The 17,733-nt window shown below is 37.4% G+C and overlaps 2 protein-coding genes across 2 annotated transcripts; one reads left to right on the top strand and one right to left on the bottom strand.

Moving 5' to 3' along the window:
- The first annotated feature begins 263 nt into the window (after positions 1-263).
- Positions 264-2,930, top strand: LOC125658634 (uncharacterized). Its single transcript, XM_048889945.2, is given in 5 exon segments — positions 264-541; positions 544-849; positions 852-1,847; positions 1,850-2,245; positions 2,486-2,930. Coding segments are annotated over 5 exon segments (1,974 nt in total). The 5' UTR covers positions 264-384; the 3' UTR covers positions 2,605-2,930.
- Positions 2,931-10,329: 7,399 nt separating this feature from the next.
- Positions 10,330-16,177, bottom strand: LOC130050024 (uncharacterized). Its single transcript, XM_056148443.1, has 2 exons — positions 15,794-16,177; positions 10,330-13,069 (listed from the first exon to the last, which is right to left on the bottom strand). Exon 2 carries the CDS (start codon positions 13,031-13,033, stop codon positions 12,065-12,067), a length of 969 nt encoding a protein of 322 aa, XP_056004418.1. The 5' UTR covers positions 13,034-13,069; positions 15,794-16,177; the 3' UTR covers positions 10,330-12,064.
- Between the last annotated feature and the right edge of the window lie 1,556 nt (positions 16,178-17,733).

The raw sequence follows: 17,733 nt of genomic DNA, 5'->3' as shown, positions 1-17,733 counted from the left end.
ACAAACGAATGTGGCATCAAACCAATATACAAATTGATTGGGGTTTTGAGTGTCTCGTCGAGAATGTTCACGTATATTGAGTATGTCCCAACATACAGATAAATCATTACTGATAGATATGTTAGTAAAAAAAAATACTCACATCATGAGTTGGCATTTCATTCATACGGGAAATATTATTTGAAATTTTCATTGCTGTGGTTTTGTTGTTCTAATTACAGGAATAATATGCAATACGTGCTCCATCTGTTTCTTCTCTTTTCACTTGCAATAGGGCATGGCTGGTAGAAAAGCCCCGAAAATGGACCTACTTGCAAAATTGGTACATGTGGAGAATTTGATGCACCATGTGAGTGTTCCTTTACCATAGAGCATGGTTTGACGATGATGACTTCGCAACCCAATCCGTTTTTAGTTTGGCCTAAAGATGGGAATCTGTATCGATATAATGACACAACAGGTAAAAGTCCACTGCCTTATAACTTAGTTCAAAATGTGATCACTGCCGATGGTTATGGATCACGTCTCGTTCTTCTTATCAACGGAAATTCCCAGGCCCTTTGATTGAGGCATACGAGAATCAAAACATGATCATACATGTCCGCAACCTGATGCACACAGATTCAACGACTGTACACTGGCACGGTCAACATCAAAAACATACAACACATAACGACGGTGTGGCATTCGTTACACAGTGTCCAATACCACCAGGCCAAACCTATACATATAAATTTACTGCGTATCCACATGGCTCTTTCTTTTATCACGCGCATATTGGAGATCAAAGAAGTATGGGGTTGGATGAAGGTTTTGTTATCTATCCACGAGAAAATCTATCTCAACCTCAGAAGGCTTTGCTCTTCTTCTCCAGGATTGGAATCATAGTGACGACCCAGAGGCAATATACCAACGTATGTTGAACGGCATTTACGATCTCACAACTCATATGAAGATAAATACCACACAAGCAGTGGATGGTGCGAATTTCAGTCGATTTCATTTTCATTCAGGAATTTTCAATGGCAAAGGTCGTTTTTATAACACTGAAAATTTTAACAATGGCGCCCCTTTGGACATTTTTCAGGTAGAACCAAACAAATTTTACCGCTTTCGAATAATTAGTGCAGCTACCCTGTATCCCTTCCGGGTTTTTGTTGAAGGTCATCCAGAGTTGATCATAAAAGCCTCGGATGGATATGAAATCCGAGGAGGATATGAAAATGAATCGAGAGAATTAAAAGTTGAGTCCTTCATAATTCATCCAGGGGAGCGATATGATTTTATATTAAAAACAGATAAAAGGCCCGCAACCTACTTATTGGTTGCAGAAAGCATTGAAGTAATCCCAAAAGATCTTAATGAATATCGTGCTGCAGAAGCTGTCATTCAATACAAAAATGCGGCATTCGTATATCCAAATAAGGCTATCCCCAATCCATGTTCGAAGGAAAAACCATGTACAACATTCAATTGCCCATATTTGTACTATCCTACAGAATCAAACAGAACATGTATCACGTATGACAATGTGTACGGGAATGAAACATCGTCAGTTTTTGAAGAGGTTGATAACGTTGATGACACACTGTTTTTCAATTTTGCTTTTCCCGGAGAACCGGGAAATACACCTGGTTCTATCAATGGACATCAATTTGAAGTACCAGAGTATCCTATTATTTCAGAAAAGAAATTAACCTCAGAATGTGACGCGTCCCTTTGTAATGCTGATTCTATCTACACCTGTACGTATACCGTAGACCTTGTCCAAAATAAAGTTTACCAATTTGTCCTGATAAATATTGGCGATGGTCGTGGTTGGTCTCACCCAGTTCATCTTCATGGACATATTTCTACGTATTAAAGATGGGGTTTGGTGTTTATAATAACATCACAGCAAAATTCATGACGGAAACTGACGATGTTAAATGTTTTGGTACAAAAAACTATTGCAATTCTGCTTCCTGGAAAAATGATACCTGGATCAAAGATGCGTCATCAATACCAGGATTGAATACAAAATTTCCACCGAAAAAAGACACAGTTATAGTCCCAACGGGTGGATACGTTGTTATTCGGTTTAAGACTGACAATCCAGGGGCTTGGTTCTTTCACTGCCATATTGATCTTCACAACACTAATGGAATGGGCATGGTTCTACTGGAAGCCAAAGACAATTACCCAGCCAAACCGGAAAATTTCCAGTCCTGTTGGGATGTTGTCAACAAAAATGCCAAGTCGAAAGGTACATCATATAATGTAATATTTCTTTCTGTGTTTGTAAAAATGTTTTTCTGCTTCAAACTTCAAAATATATGTCTTAAAACAATTTTGCACGAATTTTATTTATACACCTTGTGTAATTATCACAGATAAGGATTATCTTCCTTAGCATTTGACACACTCAGTGGATATCTATATGCAGGATTATTAAAGATTGACACATTTAACGAATATGATTAAGCTAAACATCTTTACTTTGCAGATTGGGACTTTAATAACGTGAGTGGCATAATATTTGGTATCCTTGTTCTGAGCGCCTGTATTAACGCTATACTGGTATACAAGTTGCGTAAACGTAAATCTACTTATGAAACAATTTAGAAAAATGAACATTCTTGACAATTTTCCCGATTCTGAGTTGTGAAATACCGGATATATCATGTGGAAGAAAACTGTATACATGTTTTGTTTAATCATTGCAATCTCACAGTTTTTAGTATAACTACATTGCTAAGCAAAACTTGTAAATGTTTGAAAAACATGTTATTTACAATGAAATTCAAGAAATTCTAAGTAGCAACCTTCTTAACATGACCTCGTTTTGAAATATAACTATATACAATTTTTATATATGATTGAATATAAATCGATGATGTGAATTGAACGTAGATATATTTTCAGATGCCAATACAATTATCAATTTTGAATTTAAGTGTTGTGTATGAAATCGTTATGCAGTATAATGGGCCATTCTAATCCTTCCCAGAGTACCTTTAGCTCACTGGTTTCGATATACATATTGTTATATGTCATAAACAATAAACGAACAAAATAGTATCTGACTGAAATATAAAGAAACCATGCATTCAATAGTAATATTATCAACAACGTTGCTTAAAGAACTGCGTAAAAATTGAAACATTTAGTGTTATGTTTACATGTGTACGTGGTAACAGATATGAAAACGTTTCATAGTATAAAGTCTTTGACAGAGAACACGTTAGTTTTCAGTGTTCATACACTGGTGTTCTGGTATAAAGTCTTTGACAGAGAACACGTTAGTTTTCAGTGTTTATACACTGGTGTTCTGGTATAAAGTCTTTGATAGGGAACACGTTAGTTTTCAGTGTTCACACACTGGTGTTCTGGTATAAAGTCTTTGACAGAGAACACGTTAGTTTTCAGTGTTCATACACTGGTGTTCTGGTATAAAGTCTTTGACAGAGAACACGTTAGTTTTCAGTGTTCACACACTTGTGTTCTGGTATAAAGTCTTTGACAGAGAACGCGTTAGTTTTCAGTGTTCATACACTGGTGTTCTGGTATAAAGTCTTTGATAGGGAACGCGTTAGTTTTCAGTGTTCATACACTGGTGTTCTGGTATAAAGTCTTTGATAGGGAACACGTTAGTTTTCAGTGTTCACACACTGGTGTTCTGGTATAAAGTCTTTGATAGGGAACACGTTAGTTTTCAGTGTTCATACACTGGTGTTCTGGTATAAAGTCTTTGACAGAGAACACGTTAGTTTTCAGTGTTCATACACTGGTGTTCTGGTATAAAGTCGTTGACAGAGAACACGTTAGTTTTCAGTGTTCACACACTGGTGTTCTGGTATAAAGTCTTTGATAGGGAACATGTTAGTTTTCAGTGTTCGCATACTGGTGCTCTGTAACATTTCTCCGATGAACGACTTACCCCTTCCAAGGTTCAAGTTTGTGCATCAAACGTCAAACCCTATAAATATTGTATATGTTAACATCATATTGAGTTATTACTAACTCAACCAGGCCTACCCAGAGGCCAAAGGTCTGACAACAAATACAATGATAAGCTTATCTGTTATGGTAAGCTATCATAATACTTCAAGCACCAAGACATCAAAAGCCAGAAATATACAACACATGTACCATTGATAATCATCTGCACTAAATTGTATGGTTATCACAAGGGAGTGTGCAATCAATCCTTATCATGTCCCAAATGTGGAGGCCAACACGATTCCAAAATTTAACATGTGATAGCAAAACCATGTCTTGTCTCAACTGCAAGGGTGACCACTTTGTAGCACAATTGAGTCTGACCTAATTGCACATGAAAACATAGACCAATACCTAGACAACATTAGCTAAAAACGTCATCAGACAGCTATATAACATATTCCCATGACAGCTGGTAAAACAAGCACTCGGCCAATCAGTACAGCGTGGACTCACAACTTCACTCAAGCCAGGAGATGAAAGGTGAATATAACAGTGATCAATCTCATAACTCCTATAAGGAATACAAAATAAAGAGTTGGGAAAACAGAGACGCCTTGATATACCAGAAGTGGGGTCAGGTGCCTAGGAGGAGTAAGCACCCTTTGTTGGCCAGTCACATCCACCGTGAGTCTTGATCTGGTAAACGAAGTAATCTGTAGTCAATATCAGTTTGCCAAGAACGGCCTAACAATCGATAGGAAACAAGTCAGACAGCATTTGACGCAATTATAGGTTGATCACCAAATCCTCCAAAGATATTGTCAATGAGGACCTCCATCATATTTTACATTTCAATTTCAGAATACTTGTGCGTGAAATCAGAGTGGTGTTTAAGAAATTGATTTCTGGATAGCTGATCACTAATTACAATTATTTCCATTTTCCTTTTTTAAGAAGCAACTATGCATGATGTAAAAAATTCTAGGCTTTAATTTATCGTGAGGAATGGTCGTGTAAAGTGTTGAAAAGTCATACGTTCTGATGTTATTGATTTGAAAAAAGTTTACTAAAACTTAAAAATTTCTTGGAATTTTTAGAATCCTAATTTGATTTACATCACTTCTGGTATATGTTGTGGTATGGTACTTTGAAGTTTCTCCTTCACAGATGTTCACATTTTCGTGAGAAGTAAAGATAGGGAATTACCTCGATCCAGCAATACATCTTTCTTTGTACGAGCTTTTGTTAAGTACAAGAGACTGGAGATTATTTACGAAAATCCAGGAGGGCCGAAATACAATAAACCATGTGAACACACTAAACATGTCATCCTGCAAGAACAACAAACACATTGGCAAAACTTCAATCCAACATAGTATTCATGTACAAATATAACAACACTGTGGAAAAGGGCCAAGATCTTCCAGGCAACATTACTAGGACTATTCTAATACAGCTCACAAGATAAGACAGACATTCTAACAAGCTAGTTCAAAGACAAACGTTGATCTAGCACATGCGCTAGTTAGGGAGAGCTTCAATCGTAAACTCTTAATCAAGGACACAGGCCTCCACACTAGAACACACAATGTACCATTTACATTGCACGGACACAAAGGGGCTCTCATACACATAAAACAACTGCAGCTAGAGTGGAGAAAATTACATATATCATGCTTAAACACATCCCTACAAATTCCACAAAAATTATACTCAATTTCTACAAACAGCTAACCGCTACAATTTAATTTCCAACATCTTGGAGCAATGTGATATCCATTTCAATATCTAAACCAAACAAGGCCCATCATGTTCCACTTCCCTACAGACCAATATCACTGACATCACAACTGTGCAATTTTTTTAAAGAATGCTCAACACCAGGTTGAAATGCTTTTGCTTTCTGGATAAACAAGGCACACCAGGTCCTGCATAGAGTGGATTCCATCCAAGATGCAGTATGATAGACAATCCTGTCCAGCTAGAAATCAAAGTCATAATAGGAATGGCAAAAAATCATTATACAGGAGCAGTCGTCATCCACAGCGCTAAAGTCTTTCATCTTGTATGGCATGATGTACTAATAATATACAAGCTTCGTCATCAGTTCCACATCAAAGGTAATACACTATGCTTCGTTAGGTCTTTCAGGTCTTCACACCGTGATACACCTTAGAGTTCTGTTATAAGTCGAAGACTCTTCATTCTCATGAACAATGACTTATCCACAATTCACCACAACAAACAACTACATGTATATCAAATAGCTGATGTCTCTCAGTTTGCAGATGACATAAAAATATATCACAAAGTCGGTATATCAAAATCATCACATCAGGTTGCAAAATACTCTGGACTCGATCCATCCAATGGGGTTGTAATATGTTATAATCAAACACTGTTGCAATCCTATTTGGTACTTCTGATCACATGAACATAAAATACAAATCCTAGCTAATTTTAAACTCTACAAAACAAATCAACCCATCAAGGTAAAATCACAGGCTCCTTTTCTATGAGTCATTTTCAATGAACATCCAAAGCTCACATCGAAACTTCAATACTATATGTCGCAAAATTCTTAAACTTAAGTAATGTTGCAAGCAAAAAGTTTGCTGCAGACAAACAAACTCTTCTAATGCTTTACATTTCCTATGAGATTAACTCTTGACCATGGTTGCCAGGATTACAACTCTGGTTGCAGGACCTATCTTCACAGTCTCGACAGCATTCAAGCATCTGTACTACGAATTGCACTTACAACCCATAGCAACACAGAAAAGAGTACAGGATATTTCGAATCAGAAGAACTACCACTTAACCTACACAGACTCCAACTTTCTCTAAGGTACTGGGTTAGGGTTCCCTCTGACAAAACAAACCCCGCAAATACAGGACTACAAGCACCTCTTACTTACACAGTGGGGTTAAGATGTCCCGAGTAAAGTAAAATAAATATCATCATTGTACCTCAGTGCGTTTTACATTATATGACGTCACAATGTAAAACTACATCACGACTTACAGGTCTGTAGTCGCATCTCGGGGATAATGTCATAATATTTTCTCGCTATTCACTAACGTTATCCAGTATTCAAGCAGTATATGTGTAAATATGTTTGTAAGATGATTTTTTTTTTCAGTTTTCTTTGATAATATATATCTCATATTTTTGTATATAGTGTACACTACAGTAATCTTGATATTACATTGTGACTTTGAAATCGCCCCCGATGTGCATAATCGTTTAGAATAAAGAAAGACAATCGTGTGTACATATCGAATTTGCACAGGTGAAATCTGCCGATATTTTATTTCGATCAAGGTATATTCCAAAAATTGCAGTTTTAGGTTTTTGATACGGAAGGTAGGATTTTTTGCCTAGTTTAGACAAACTTTGACAATGAGTGTGCCAAATGCCCAATATTTAAATCAATATTTTGGAAATTGCTAAATATGATATTGTACCGGTCCGGATCACTTTTCCAATTCGTCATATCAATTTCAACATATCAAACCCAAACTGTAAATGGTTTGTTCACCTGTGCTGAGGTGATAAGCAACTGAAAGTCTAGCGAATAAAAATTGCTCTACGTAACTTGTATTATTTTGTAATAGTTAAAGGAGAGGTTTCCGTACGTGGTACGATGTTTATATATTGACAAACAATTTTTAGTACAATTATGCGACTCTTGGAAGAATTTAATTTGATTTGAATATACTGTTATTACTTCTTATTTTGCTCGTGTCACCTTTAACCACTGCGTACATATACACTGATATCAAAACCCTCGGACCGTGAGAGGATGGTCCCTTTGGTTTCCAAATACAAATACACATATGGGCAACCTGATATATTTACCAAACAGTTGCTGTCTATGGCGTCATGGATCACATCTTCCCCTACCGTCTGCACCAACATCGGCAGAGTAATCCCCCAAAACGCAACAACCCAATACGTATTAAGCCAGTTGCACTACAACAAATACAGATACATTATCAAGGGTTCCAAAAATATGCACTGGTAGGAGCAAAGTACCCACCACAGGCAAAGCGGGTGCATCTCCTACGAAGAAGGGCATAGATACACGGACAATAGATATGTCTACTCGATAGAGATAATTGTTCTAATTGCTGCGCTCAAACACATTCACTGTAAGGGATATTGAAGAAGGGTATTTCTCAATGACTCCCTTAGTACACCACAAACATTTCAAACTAGTAGGCAAGATCTACTCAACACCACCCTCAACCTCTTGCATAAATCCACACAATCCAATCAACACATCAATTTACAATGGATACCCTGTCCGCATTAAAGTGAACGCGTTTGTCGACAACACTGACAAATAAGTATTATAGTATCACAATATCACTTATGACATGTCCCTAGGGATCAGAGAAATGTGCAACTCCATTCATTGCATTATAATCAACATCTACAAGCAGCACCTAATTTCTAACTCTAAACTCATACAAAAAAACCAAACCCAACCCATGAATGAAACCGCTTAAACATCACTCCAACATTCACACCGACAAAATCATTAATACTTTAGGGTGGGGAAAAATCGCAAACCACGGGTTATTGTTTCAATCCATTGTAAAATTATTGCTTTACTCCATTGTGGAATGGAATAAAGCAATAACCCTTTGTTTGCTACGACGCAGAAACTATCGCCCATTAATTATGATATTGTAACCCTCTCCCAACCATCACAGAACAATCTCATTGACACTCTTTATGCATCATGGGTCAATCTCTTTAGCCTTCAAACTCTGCTAACCATATATATCCACAAGCAATATTAATACTAAAATACCATTTACATTAGACTTTATACTAGATATTCTAACTTTATCTAAAATAACATGATGGAGTTTTCTGTGACTTTTGACATCATGTCAAGGCAGTAGTACATTGGCAATGGCGGGTAAGCCAGTGTCATTGACTTTAATTTCTACCCTACGCCTAAATTTTAAACTCGTAGTGATTTTTGTGGTATTGGTACCATGTTACTTGTAGATCAGAATTTGTCAGCTGGCAGTGGTTATGGGCTAGTCCGGTGTCAAATGAAAATACACTGCCTCACATCTAAAGCTAATGCGCTTTCATCCCAACTCGTTTTTCTGCCTGGTTATTCGAACAAATATTTTTGATTCTGGCATAACTATGGCCATCGGTATCGACTGTTTACTTACGGGAGAACCACAACCATTTCCGTTTGAGCAGGATATCTATGCCAAATATCTGACGCAGATCTTGTTCTGCATCGAACAATTGGGTTTTCTTCGTATCTATCGAAAATATAGATTTTAGCTGTCATCTATGATTAATTATTGTACACTTTTTTATGTTCATACCTCATCTTTTTCGATGGTGTAGGTTATTCTTTGATTCAATAAATAAGAGAAATAAGAATCCATCAGTTAATTATACAAAAGAATACTTTTATAATTTCTGTGTAACTTTCATACAAGAAATGTTTCAACTACATGTATATACTGGATAGATAATAACAGACTTCTGTTTGTTATATGTTGTCATAGCCATTATATCGTCAATAATGTATAAAAAGAATTCATTGCACGACACACATGGTGATATTATCAAGTCTATTCGTGGCAACATATTTCTTATACAATTCGAACACACTCGAATTTTCTAGGACATCACCTACAACTGAGGTTTTACTTCAAGGCTCAGGTTCAATGGAACAAACGTCTCCTATGAGTGAAAGATTTTTGATAGGGACGTTAAACAATATTCAATCAATCAAACAAGGGAACTGTAATAGACAGACGACGAAAACAATATGCCGTACAGTTCTTGTCTTCTGTACTGCAGGAGCCATAGACTATACAACATATAGTTGTATACTCGCAATGATAATTTAGTTTCAACCTGTTGGACACGCTCTGTTTGTAGATCAATATATTCAGTCATTTGTTCTAGTCTTTCAAATCACGGTTATTCTCCAAATTCAATCATTTTGATAGAAATTAAGAAGTGTACGTCCGTGTGACCAGAAGAGGCCATAACATATGCTTTGCATTTTGTCATGTACACGATCTACTGGAAATTACTGTGGTCCCTAAATATATGCGAGGAATCTATTATCGCATAATTTTGCGAGAAGCATCAATCGCAAAATAAAATTACCTGCTTTTATTTATATATTGCTATAATATATGTAAAAACTCTTGATCAACAGAGCACTCACCATTCCTGTTCTCGTGATTTGACGATTACGAGTCATTTTATGATATTAAGTATTCGGATAAAATAAGGAATCTACATTAAGTGCGTTTGCTTTCGGGCAAATAAAAGATCTCAGATTCATTCAAGGAACTTTTAAGGAAATAAGTTATGTCGACACAATAATCACCACAAGACTGTTTGGCAGTGTTTGTCATGGCTTTATATATAAATCAAATGATTGACTGAACAATGGTATAAATAATATTAGGGTAAGTAAATGTTTAAACAATGAAATCGATGTAACATTAGGCATAGAATTGGTTGGTCACACAATGACAATTTTCACAATAACAATGATACACAATGACAATGATCTACACCGACTTTCTCCATAGTGTATGGCGTAGCAAGTTCAATGAAAATGAGAAAATGACAAAAGCCCAATTATTGGCCCCAGACCCTGAAAAAAAAACCCAGGAATCTAGGGCGGACTTCAAATATCAAAATTCGACAAAGTCCCCTATAAAATCTCACTAGTTAACAAGAACAGCTCATTCTGTATAAAGTCATGACGCTTGTGGTTGATGAAAGTAGATATAATACGCTGGTGGTTCACCAAAATCTGAAACGAGAAAGAAAGACACGCAACAGCAAACACCGATAAATATAAAAAGTTGGGATGGGTGGAAGGGTATCGTCTGCAGCAGCTTCAGATTCCAAAAGAAAGCACCCGTAGTGCGCATGCTCTGGTGATGGGTAGAACTAGTTATCGAATATCGCGCATCCCGCGCGAGTTATCGTTCGTTGCACATGTACAAGTAACTGTGAATTGCTTGTCTCCATAACGGGAGTTAACTCTAATTATGTCGACACAATAATCACCACAAGACTGTTTGGCAGTGTTTACATGTCTTTATATATAAATCAAATGATTGACTGAACAATGGTATGAACAATATTAGGGTAAGCAAGTGTTTAAACAATGAAATGGATGTAACATTAGGCATAGAATTAGTTAGTCACACAATGACAATTTTCCACAATGACAATGATATACAATGACAATTATCTACACCGACTTTCTCAATAGTGTATGGCGTAGCAAGTTCAATGAAAATGAAAAAATGACAAAAGCCCAATTATTGGCCCCAGACCCTGGAAAACAACAGGAATCTAGGGCGGGCTTCAAATATCAAAATTCGGGCATATGTCGACAAATACCTGCTTTGGAGCAAGGTGCTCGGAGACATCCGCCACATGCGGCAAATTTTGGTCAACACCATGACACACTGCCAATTAACTAATCAACTGTCCTTAACCAACTGTTCGCTGTGGGAAGTGTTGTATACCTTCCCTGAGAATAGTGTAAAGACCCCCCTGAATGGCATTCAAGAATATAACCTGACCAATATCAGTTAGATGAACCCCATCTCGATACAAAACAGGGGAACAATACTTAAGATCTGGGTATGAAATATATCCCACTCCCCTTTGAATTATGAATGCACTCATTGCACTGTTTATTCTCCTGCGGGACTTTTCTGCAGAAGTTGAAGAGAACATGTGACGATAATAAGTGCGTGGCAAAATTTGAGACCAAATAAATCTGCAATTAGGTAACAATTGATAAAGGTTGTAAATGGTTAGTTTCATAAATCTTTACAACTGTCTCAGAGACATTGTACCAATGCTGTTGCCACCACAATGCAACATTATAGCGTCCGGAGGGCCAAACTGATCAAGCAACCCTTGAATTGTAGGTGCCATGTGTTCCCATGTCAGCCCCTCTGGCCAAACCATCTGATTGAAATGTTCTTGGATAGAAGGTTCAGGTGCAGATTACCAAAAATAGATCTTAGTGTGGCTGAATGCATGATATATCAAGGATGATCCAATTATCCAGACAGTTTTATGGGAACCTGCAAACTTAGCATACTCTCAATAACCAATGAAATGTTGCAAGCATTTGGAAATTATGAAATACCATACCCGAATGTAAGATTTGACAGCACTAGATTTCCACCTACCCTTGATTTTGATATCTTCTTCTGAAACCCCTAAGAGGTGCATATATGTTGCGCCCCCAATTTGAAAAGAATAAGACTTGAATGTAGATGTGTCTACTTTAATAAACTGCAAGGTTTTGCGCAATATTGAAGTAAACTGATATGAAGTGAGAGGCTTGCCATTTAAGTGAAGCAATAATGGGACAGGTGATCTTGGTATACTATGTAGATATTGCTGCAATGTTTGAAATAGTGTAGTGGTGTGACTGGTGTCATTACTAAGCCCGATATGAACAATCAAACTGTTAGCATATTGGTCTGTCTTAGAACCCCTAATGGTTAGTTGAATTTGATTTTGAAGGAACTGAAGATCCTGGATGGAAATTACAAGTGACGAGTTGTGAGAAACTGTTAGCTCACTGATTCTAAGCAATGCAAAGAATGCCAAATGAAAGGCCAAAGTAAATAACGTGGCCTCGTAATAATTTTTGCAAACTGAAGGGAGTGTCAATGTAATGCAATTTAAGAGGGGGGGGGGAGAAATGGGAGCCCGTATGTCATTTGAAGGATTTAAACGATGCATACCTTCTAGCATTTTCTTAACTATGAATACTTTAGTTGTGTCTTGTTTTCCTTGGATTTGAAGCTGATAACTGAGACCACTAATGTAACATTTTGCTGATGAATGTGATATATTATTTGCAGATAAATAAGCTAAATAATAAACAATTTGTTCATCGGAAGGTGGCCATAGTGCAGGAAGCATGTATTGAATTCGAAATTTAGTAAAGGAGTCTAGCGCTCTGCGATAAGTTGCTGCTGTGTTTTTGGCAACTGCTGCTGCAAGTAGTGACTCTACACGACCTTCCCATAATGCCGGAGGTAACTGGGTAGGATACATGTCCGCCTGAGGGGCCAGTGATTTGAAACGATCCCACTGAAAGCGAGAAATAGCATCTGCAATTGAATTCCTATATCCGGGAATATGGACTGCTTTTATTTGTATATTGGGTCTTAAGCAAAGGAGTACTAAAGGTCGGACTAGCTGCATGACCCTACCTGATTTGCTAGTCTGAGAATTTAAGATATGCACTAACGTAAGATTGTCAGTATTGAGTAACAGTTTCTTAGCAGTAAAACAATCTGACCATACCATTCTAAGAAGATAATGTCCCTGAGTATCTGGGAGTCCCATGTAATGGGCCACCTTATAACCAGCCATCTGTTATTAAAAAAGGCCCCACCTCCCCAAGAAGCACAACTATATGTAAATAGACTTAAGGAGGTGTTGGATGACCAAGTTAATGCCGGAAATGGCGTTTGGCCATTGAAGTTCACAAGGAAGTCCAACCAAACCTGAGCATCCAGTTTCTTACCCTGGGTAACTCGCACACGAAAATAAGATTTGTGTATACCTATGGTAGAGTTATAAAATCTACGAGTAAATGCTCTACTAGCTGGGTTTCCTTGGAGAAAAAATTTAAAGAGCCACACAATGACTGCATTTCTTTAAGTGTAAGCTCTTTTGACGCGCCCAAAAATAACAACATTTGCTTAAGCTTGATAGACTTTTCTTCTGGGATAACAATTGTTTGACTAATTGTGTCGATAACCAAACCTAAAAATGTTAGTTTAGTGGTTGGAACCTCGGATGTTTTGTCATTTATGGGAACACCGATTGCTTGACATGTTTGTCTAAAGACTAGAGCGAGGGTATAGCAATCTCGAGACCTTAGCTTACCAGCGAACAAAAAGTCGTCAAGGTAATGGGTGATATGGTTATCGTTTGCCTCTTTTGCTACTATCCAATGAAGTAAAGAAGAAAACTTCTCAAATGTTGAACAAGCAATGGAGCATCCAAATGGCACGCATTTGTCAGTGTAGAATACGCCGGTTTCGAAGTACGTCCGAGTTATTACCCTTTGGAGAACTCTCGTACGTAGTAAGGCGCGAAAGAATTTGTTTACACGCGGGAGTGGGACAGATATGCATCACTGTGTAAGCGAATGTACTCAGTAAGTTTCCTATACACTGTTTGATAATCCGAATTCGACCGATACACAAACTAAGTAAGTAATGAGTATTTAGGGAGTAATAAATTACATAGAATTCTTATCCTATCACGTTATTTCGCTGGTCATAAGTACCATATCCAAGATATTTCTTGCAAATATGACATTGTTTGTACGTTTCCACTTCGGTAAAACATTTCTTTCGATAGTATTTAGTATTCCCCACATTTACATATTTAAAGAGAAGCCGCTTTTAATACATTTCATCGTCTTCCTCGTTGGCTGTATATCCACTCTGTCCCACATAGGCATTCAAAGTTCCACTAAATGCACCTCCTATACAGAAGAGTTCGTATCTCGAAACTGGCGTATTGGTCATCTATATGTATGCCTAATAAGGAAAAATCTGTAGGATGTACAGATAACAATCTAAAAGCACTTGATAAATCCATCTTGCACAATAAAGCCCCCTTTCCTAAAGTTTGGATCATTTGAATAGCCTGGTCAAATGAGGCATATGAAACAGAACACAATTGTGGGTCGATAAACTGGTTTACGCTATTTCCTGATTGGGCTGACAGGTTTGTTATTAACCTCCAGCCACCATCTTTTTAGGCAATACCCCAACTGGGTTACACCTTAAATTTGACAAGGGGCGATAAAGGAATGGACCTGCCATGCGGCCTAATTGGATTTCTTTATGAATAATTTGAAGCAATTCGGTTTCATGTTGAGTAGCAGATTTGATATTTTTTGGTGAAATTGGGACCTTAAACCAGTATAATTCAATTTAAAACCATGAGTGAAACCAGAAATGACATACTGCACTAAATGGGTATCTGGGTATTTCACAAGATATTGTTGCAAAATTAATGGATTAATGGGTGTTGAACCGAGGGCCCATGTTTATTGGGCGTTGATAGGAATTGGGTTGTGATCGGGGGTTGAAGGGACGAAAATTGGGTTGACTTAATGGTTGACGAGATTGAGTGTTTGAGTGAGTGTTTTGATTCGAGGCTTGCAGGGATGAATTACTGGAATTGGCCCAACAATGAATTCTTGGGTGGGGTTTATTACAGTACATACAGAAGTCTGTCTAGAACATGAGCCCTTGAAATTAAAGTCATAGCATTTGAGTGTGGATTGGGCTGGGAGAGGCTGGCTTGGGTTAGAAATAAACAGTAACCACAGATCAGCATCCACTGAACCCCAAGAAATGTAAGGATTCTTGGACATCCGTAGCCTAAATTGTCTATCGTACTCCACCCACCCACCGGTTGATCTGTTTGCTGCCAGTCTAACCGTGTGAATGTACTTAAGGATGCCCTGGAGATCAACAGGGTGCCTTGTTAAGTAAATGCTGGCAAAAATCAAAAATGCATCAGTCCAGACATGAATAGATGCAATTCTTTAAAGTGGGTTTTTGGGTTGAATAGTCAGCTGGCCACCCACGATCGATACCTTTTGTTCGTTTGTATGTTCGAAGTCAGACTGGAGCAATTTTGATAAGTCTATATATTCTTTGGCCCAGATTTTTTCTTTTGTTGATTGATCAACATGTATGGCCAGCTCATCTACCACACTAACTAAAGGTGATATGGTGGGTTGTCTAATATTGATAACCGGTGTGAATGAGTTGAAGTTTTCACCTGTATATGACGCTCTCCCTTGCTGTACAGGTTGATGCAAATGAGCGGTATCCATTGGAGGGGTAGTAGAAGGTACCATGGTAACAGTGGTGGCTGCTGGCAGCTTACTTTGAGAATTGGAATGGTCTCTGGGTAGTGTGGAGGTGGCCCTACGCCTACTGGCAGCTCCCCGTGTCCCCGCTGCCGCCCCGATGTAGGGGGTTTTCCTACTCCTCTTCGATGCCATGAGCATGATGTATATTGCCTTAAAACATTTTTAATTGTTATAGATTTTGTGCATTATATATTTTGATAATTTTATACAACAATGGGTTACTAATACCGCAAACCTACAATGCTATGAGAGCATATTGCGTCTGTTTCTAAGAATAAGCATGTGGCATGCATGACGGTGACATGTCAATAACCGTATTTTTTATCTATCTATCTATCTATCTATCTATCTATCTATATATATATATATATATATATATATATATATAATTCAATAAAAAAAAAAGCAGGAAAATATACAGTTCCAAAATATATTTAAATCACTAGCGCTTTCTGGATTTTAACATCCATCCTCAGGTGAATACAAATTGATAATGAATACAAAGGTCTCTAAGATAAACAACTTTGTATTCATTATTAATTTGTATTCACCTGAGGATGGATGTTAAAATCCAGAAAGCGCTAGTGATTTAAATATATTTTGGAACTGTATATTTTCCTGCTTTTTTTATTGAATTATTTTGACTGTGTGATATCAACTCTTTCTATTTGGATTATATATATATATATATATATATATATATATATATATATAAGCACGAAAACCCAACAACACCCTACTTTCTTAAAGTGTCGGATCTGAGAAGATACAAGGCCAGTAAAGAAATTTATAAAAGCACTGAAAAGGCCACGACACTGTTGGTTATTTAAAACTCAAATTTTCGACGCAACCCGCGTCTTTATCAAGAGGCATATATTACATAGATAAATAACACACACCAGGAAAAACGAGAATTATCAATAATCTACATTGGTAACAAGAATGATACACTCTTGTACTGGGTGATAAAAATGGTGGTTTTGTTGTAAAGCGTGTTTACTGCCTTGTCTTTATCAAGAGGCATATATTACATATATGGCGTCGGTGACCGAGTGGTTAGGCCGTCAGACTCTCGACCGAAAGGTCGTGGGTTCGAGTCCTGGCCGCGGCAGGGATGACGTTGTGTCCTTGGGAAAGGCACTTTACATAAATTTCCTTCACTCCACCCAAGTGTAAAAGGGGTACCTGGCTATAGACAGTGAAAAATATTGTTAGAATGTTAGTGCTCTAGCGCTTGTAGTGGCAGCTTGCACTGTATGCTTCCTAGGAGGCTGAGAAAGTTCTAGATTGATATAAGGTCTGCCGGGGTAATAATGTACATTGATAATTGTAAAGCGCTTTGAGCAGCATACGCTGGCTAAGGCGTTATATAAAACCAATCATTATTATTATTATTATTATTATATATATATATATATATATATATATACCCAAACATTAATATATCAATGGATACATCTCCAACATGAATTGCTATGAGTATGCGACTTTATTAAGGACGAACATGTGGCATGCATGGCGGTGTCATGTCAATGAAACTATGATCTTTGGCCAAGTTCATGAAAACATCAATAATTCAACGAAACTTAATGGGCATAATCATGTTATTCGCTCCGCGGATCGAATTAGTTTGACGTTGTAGACGTTAACGTCAATTTGCAATATTAAGGATATTAATGTGTTTCTAACCTGATAAGATGAGATATACACCACTGTGAAGACATTTGTGTTTGTAACAGATCAACCCCACCGTCTACAATGGATTATAAACAAATAGCGGAGCGAATAACATGAGTATATATATACAGAGGCAACATTCTAACAGACGTTGAAAGGGGGAGTTTTC

Source organism: Ostrea edulis, chromosome 9 (assembly GCF_947568905.1).
Source record: "Ostrea edulis chromosome 9, xbOstEdul1.1, whole genome shotgun sequence".
NCBI classification, from domain to species: Eukaryota; Metazoa; Mollusca; class Bivalvia; order Ostreida; family Ostreidae; genus Ostrea; species Ostrea edulis.
This window is presented reverse-complemented; position numbering and strand designations above follow the sequence as displayed.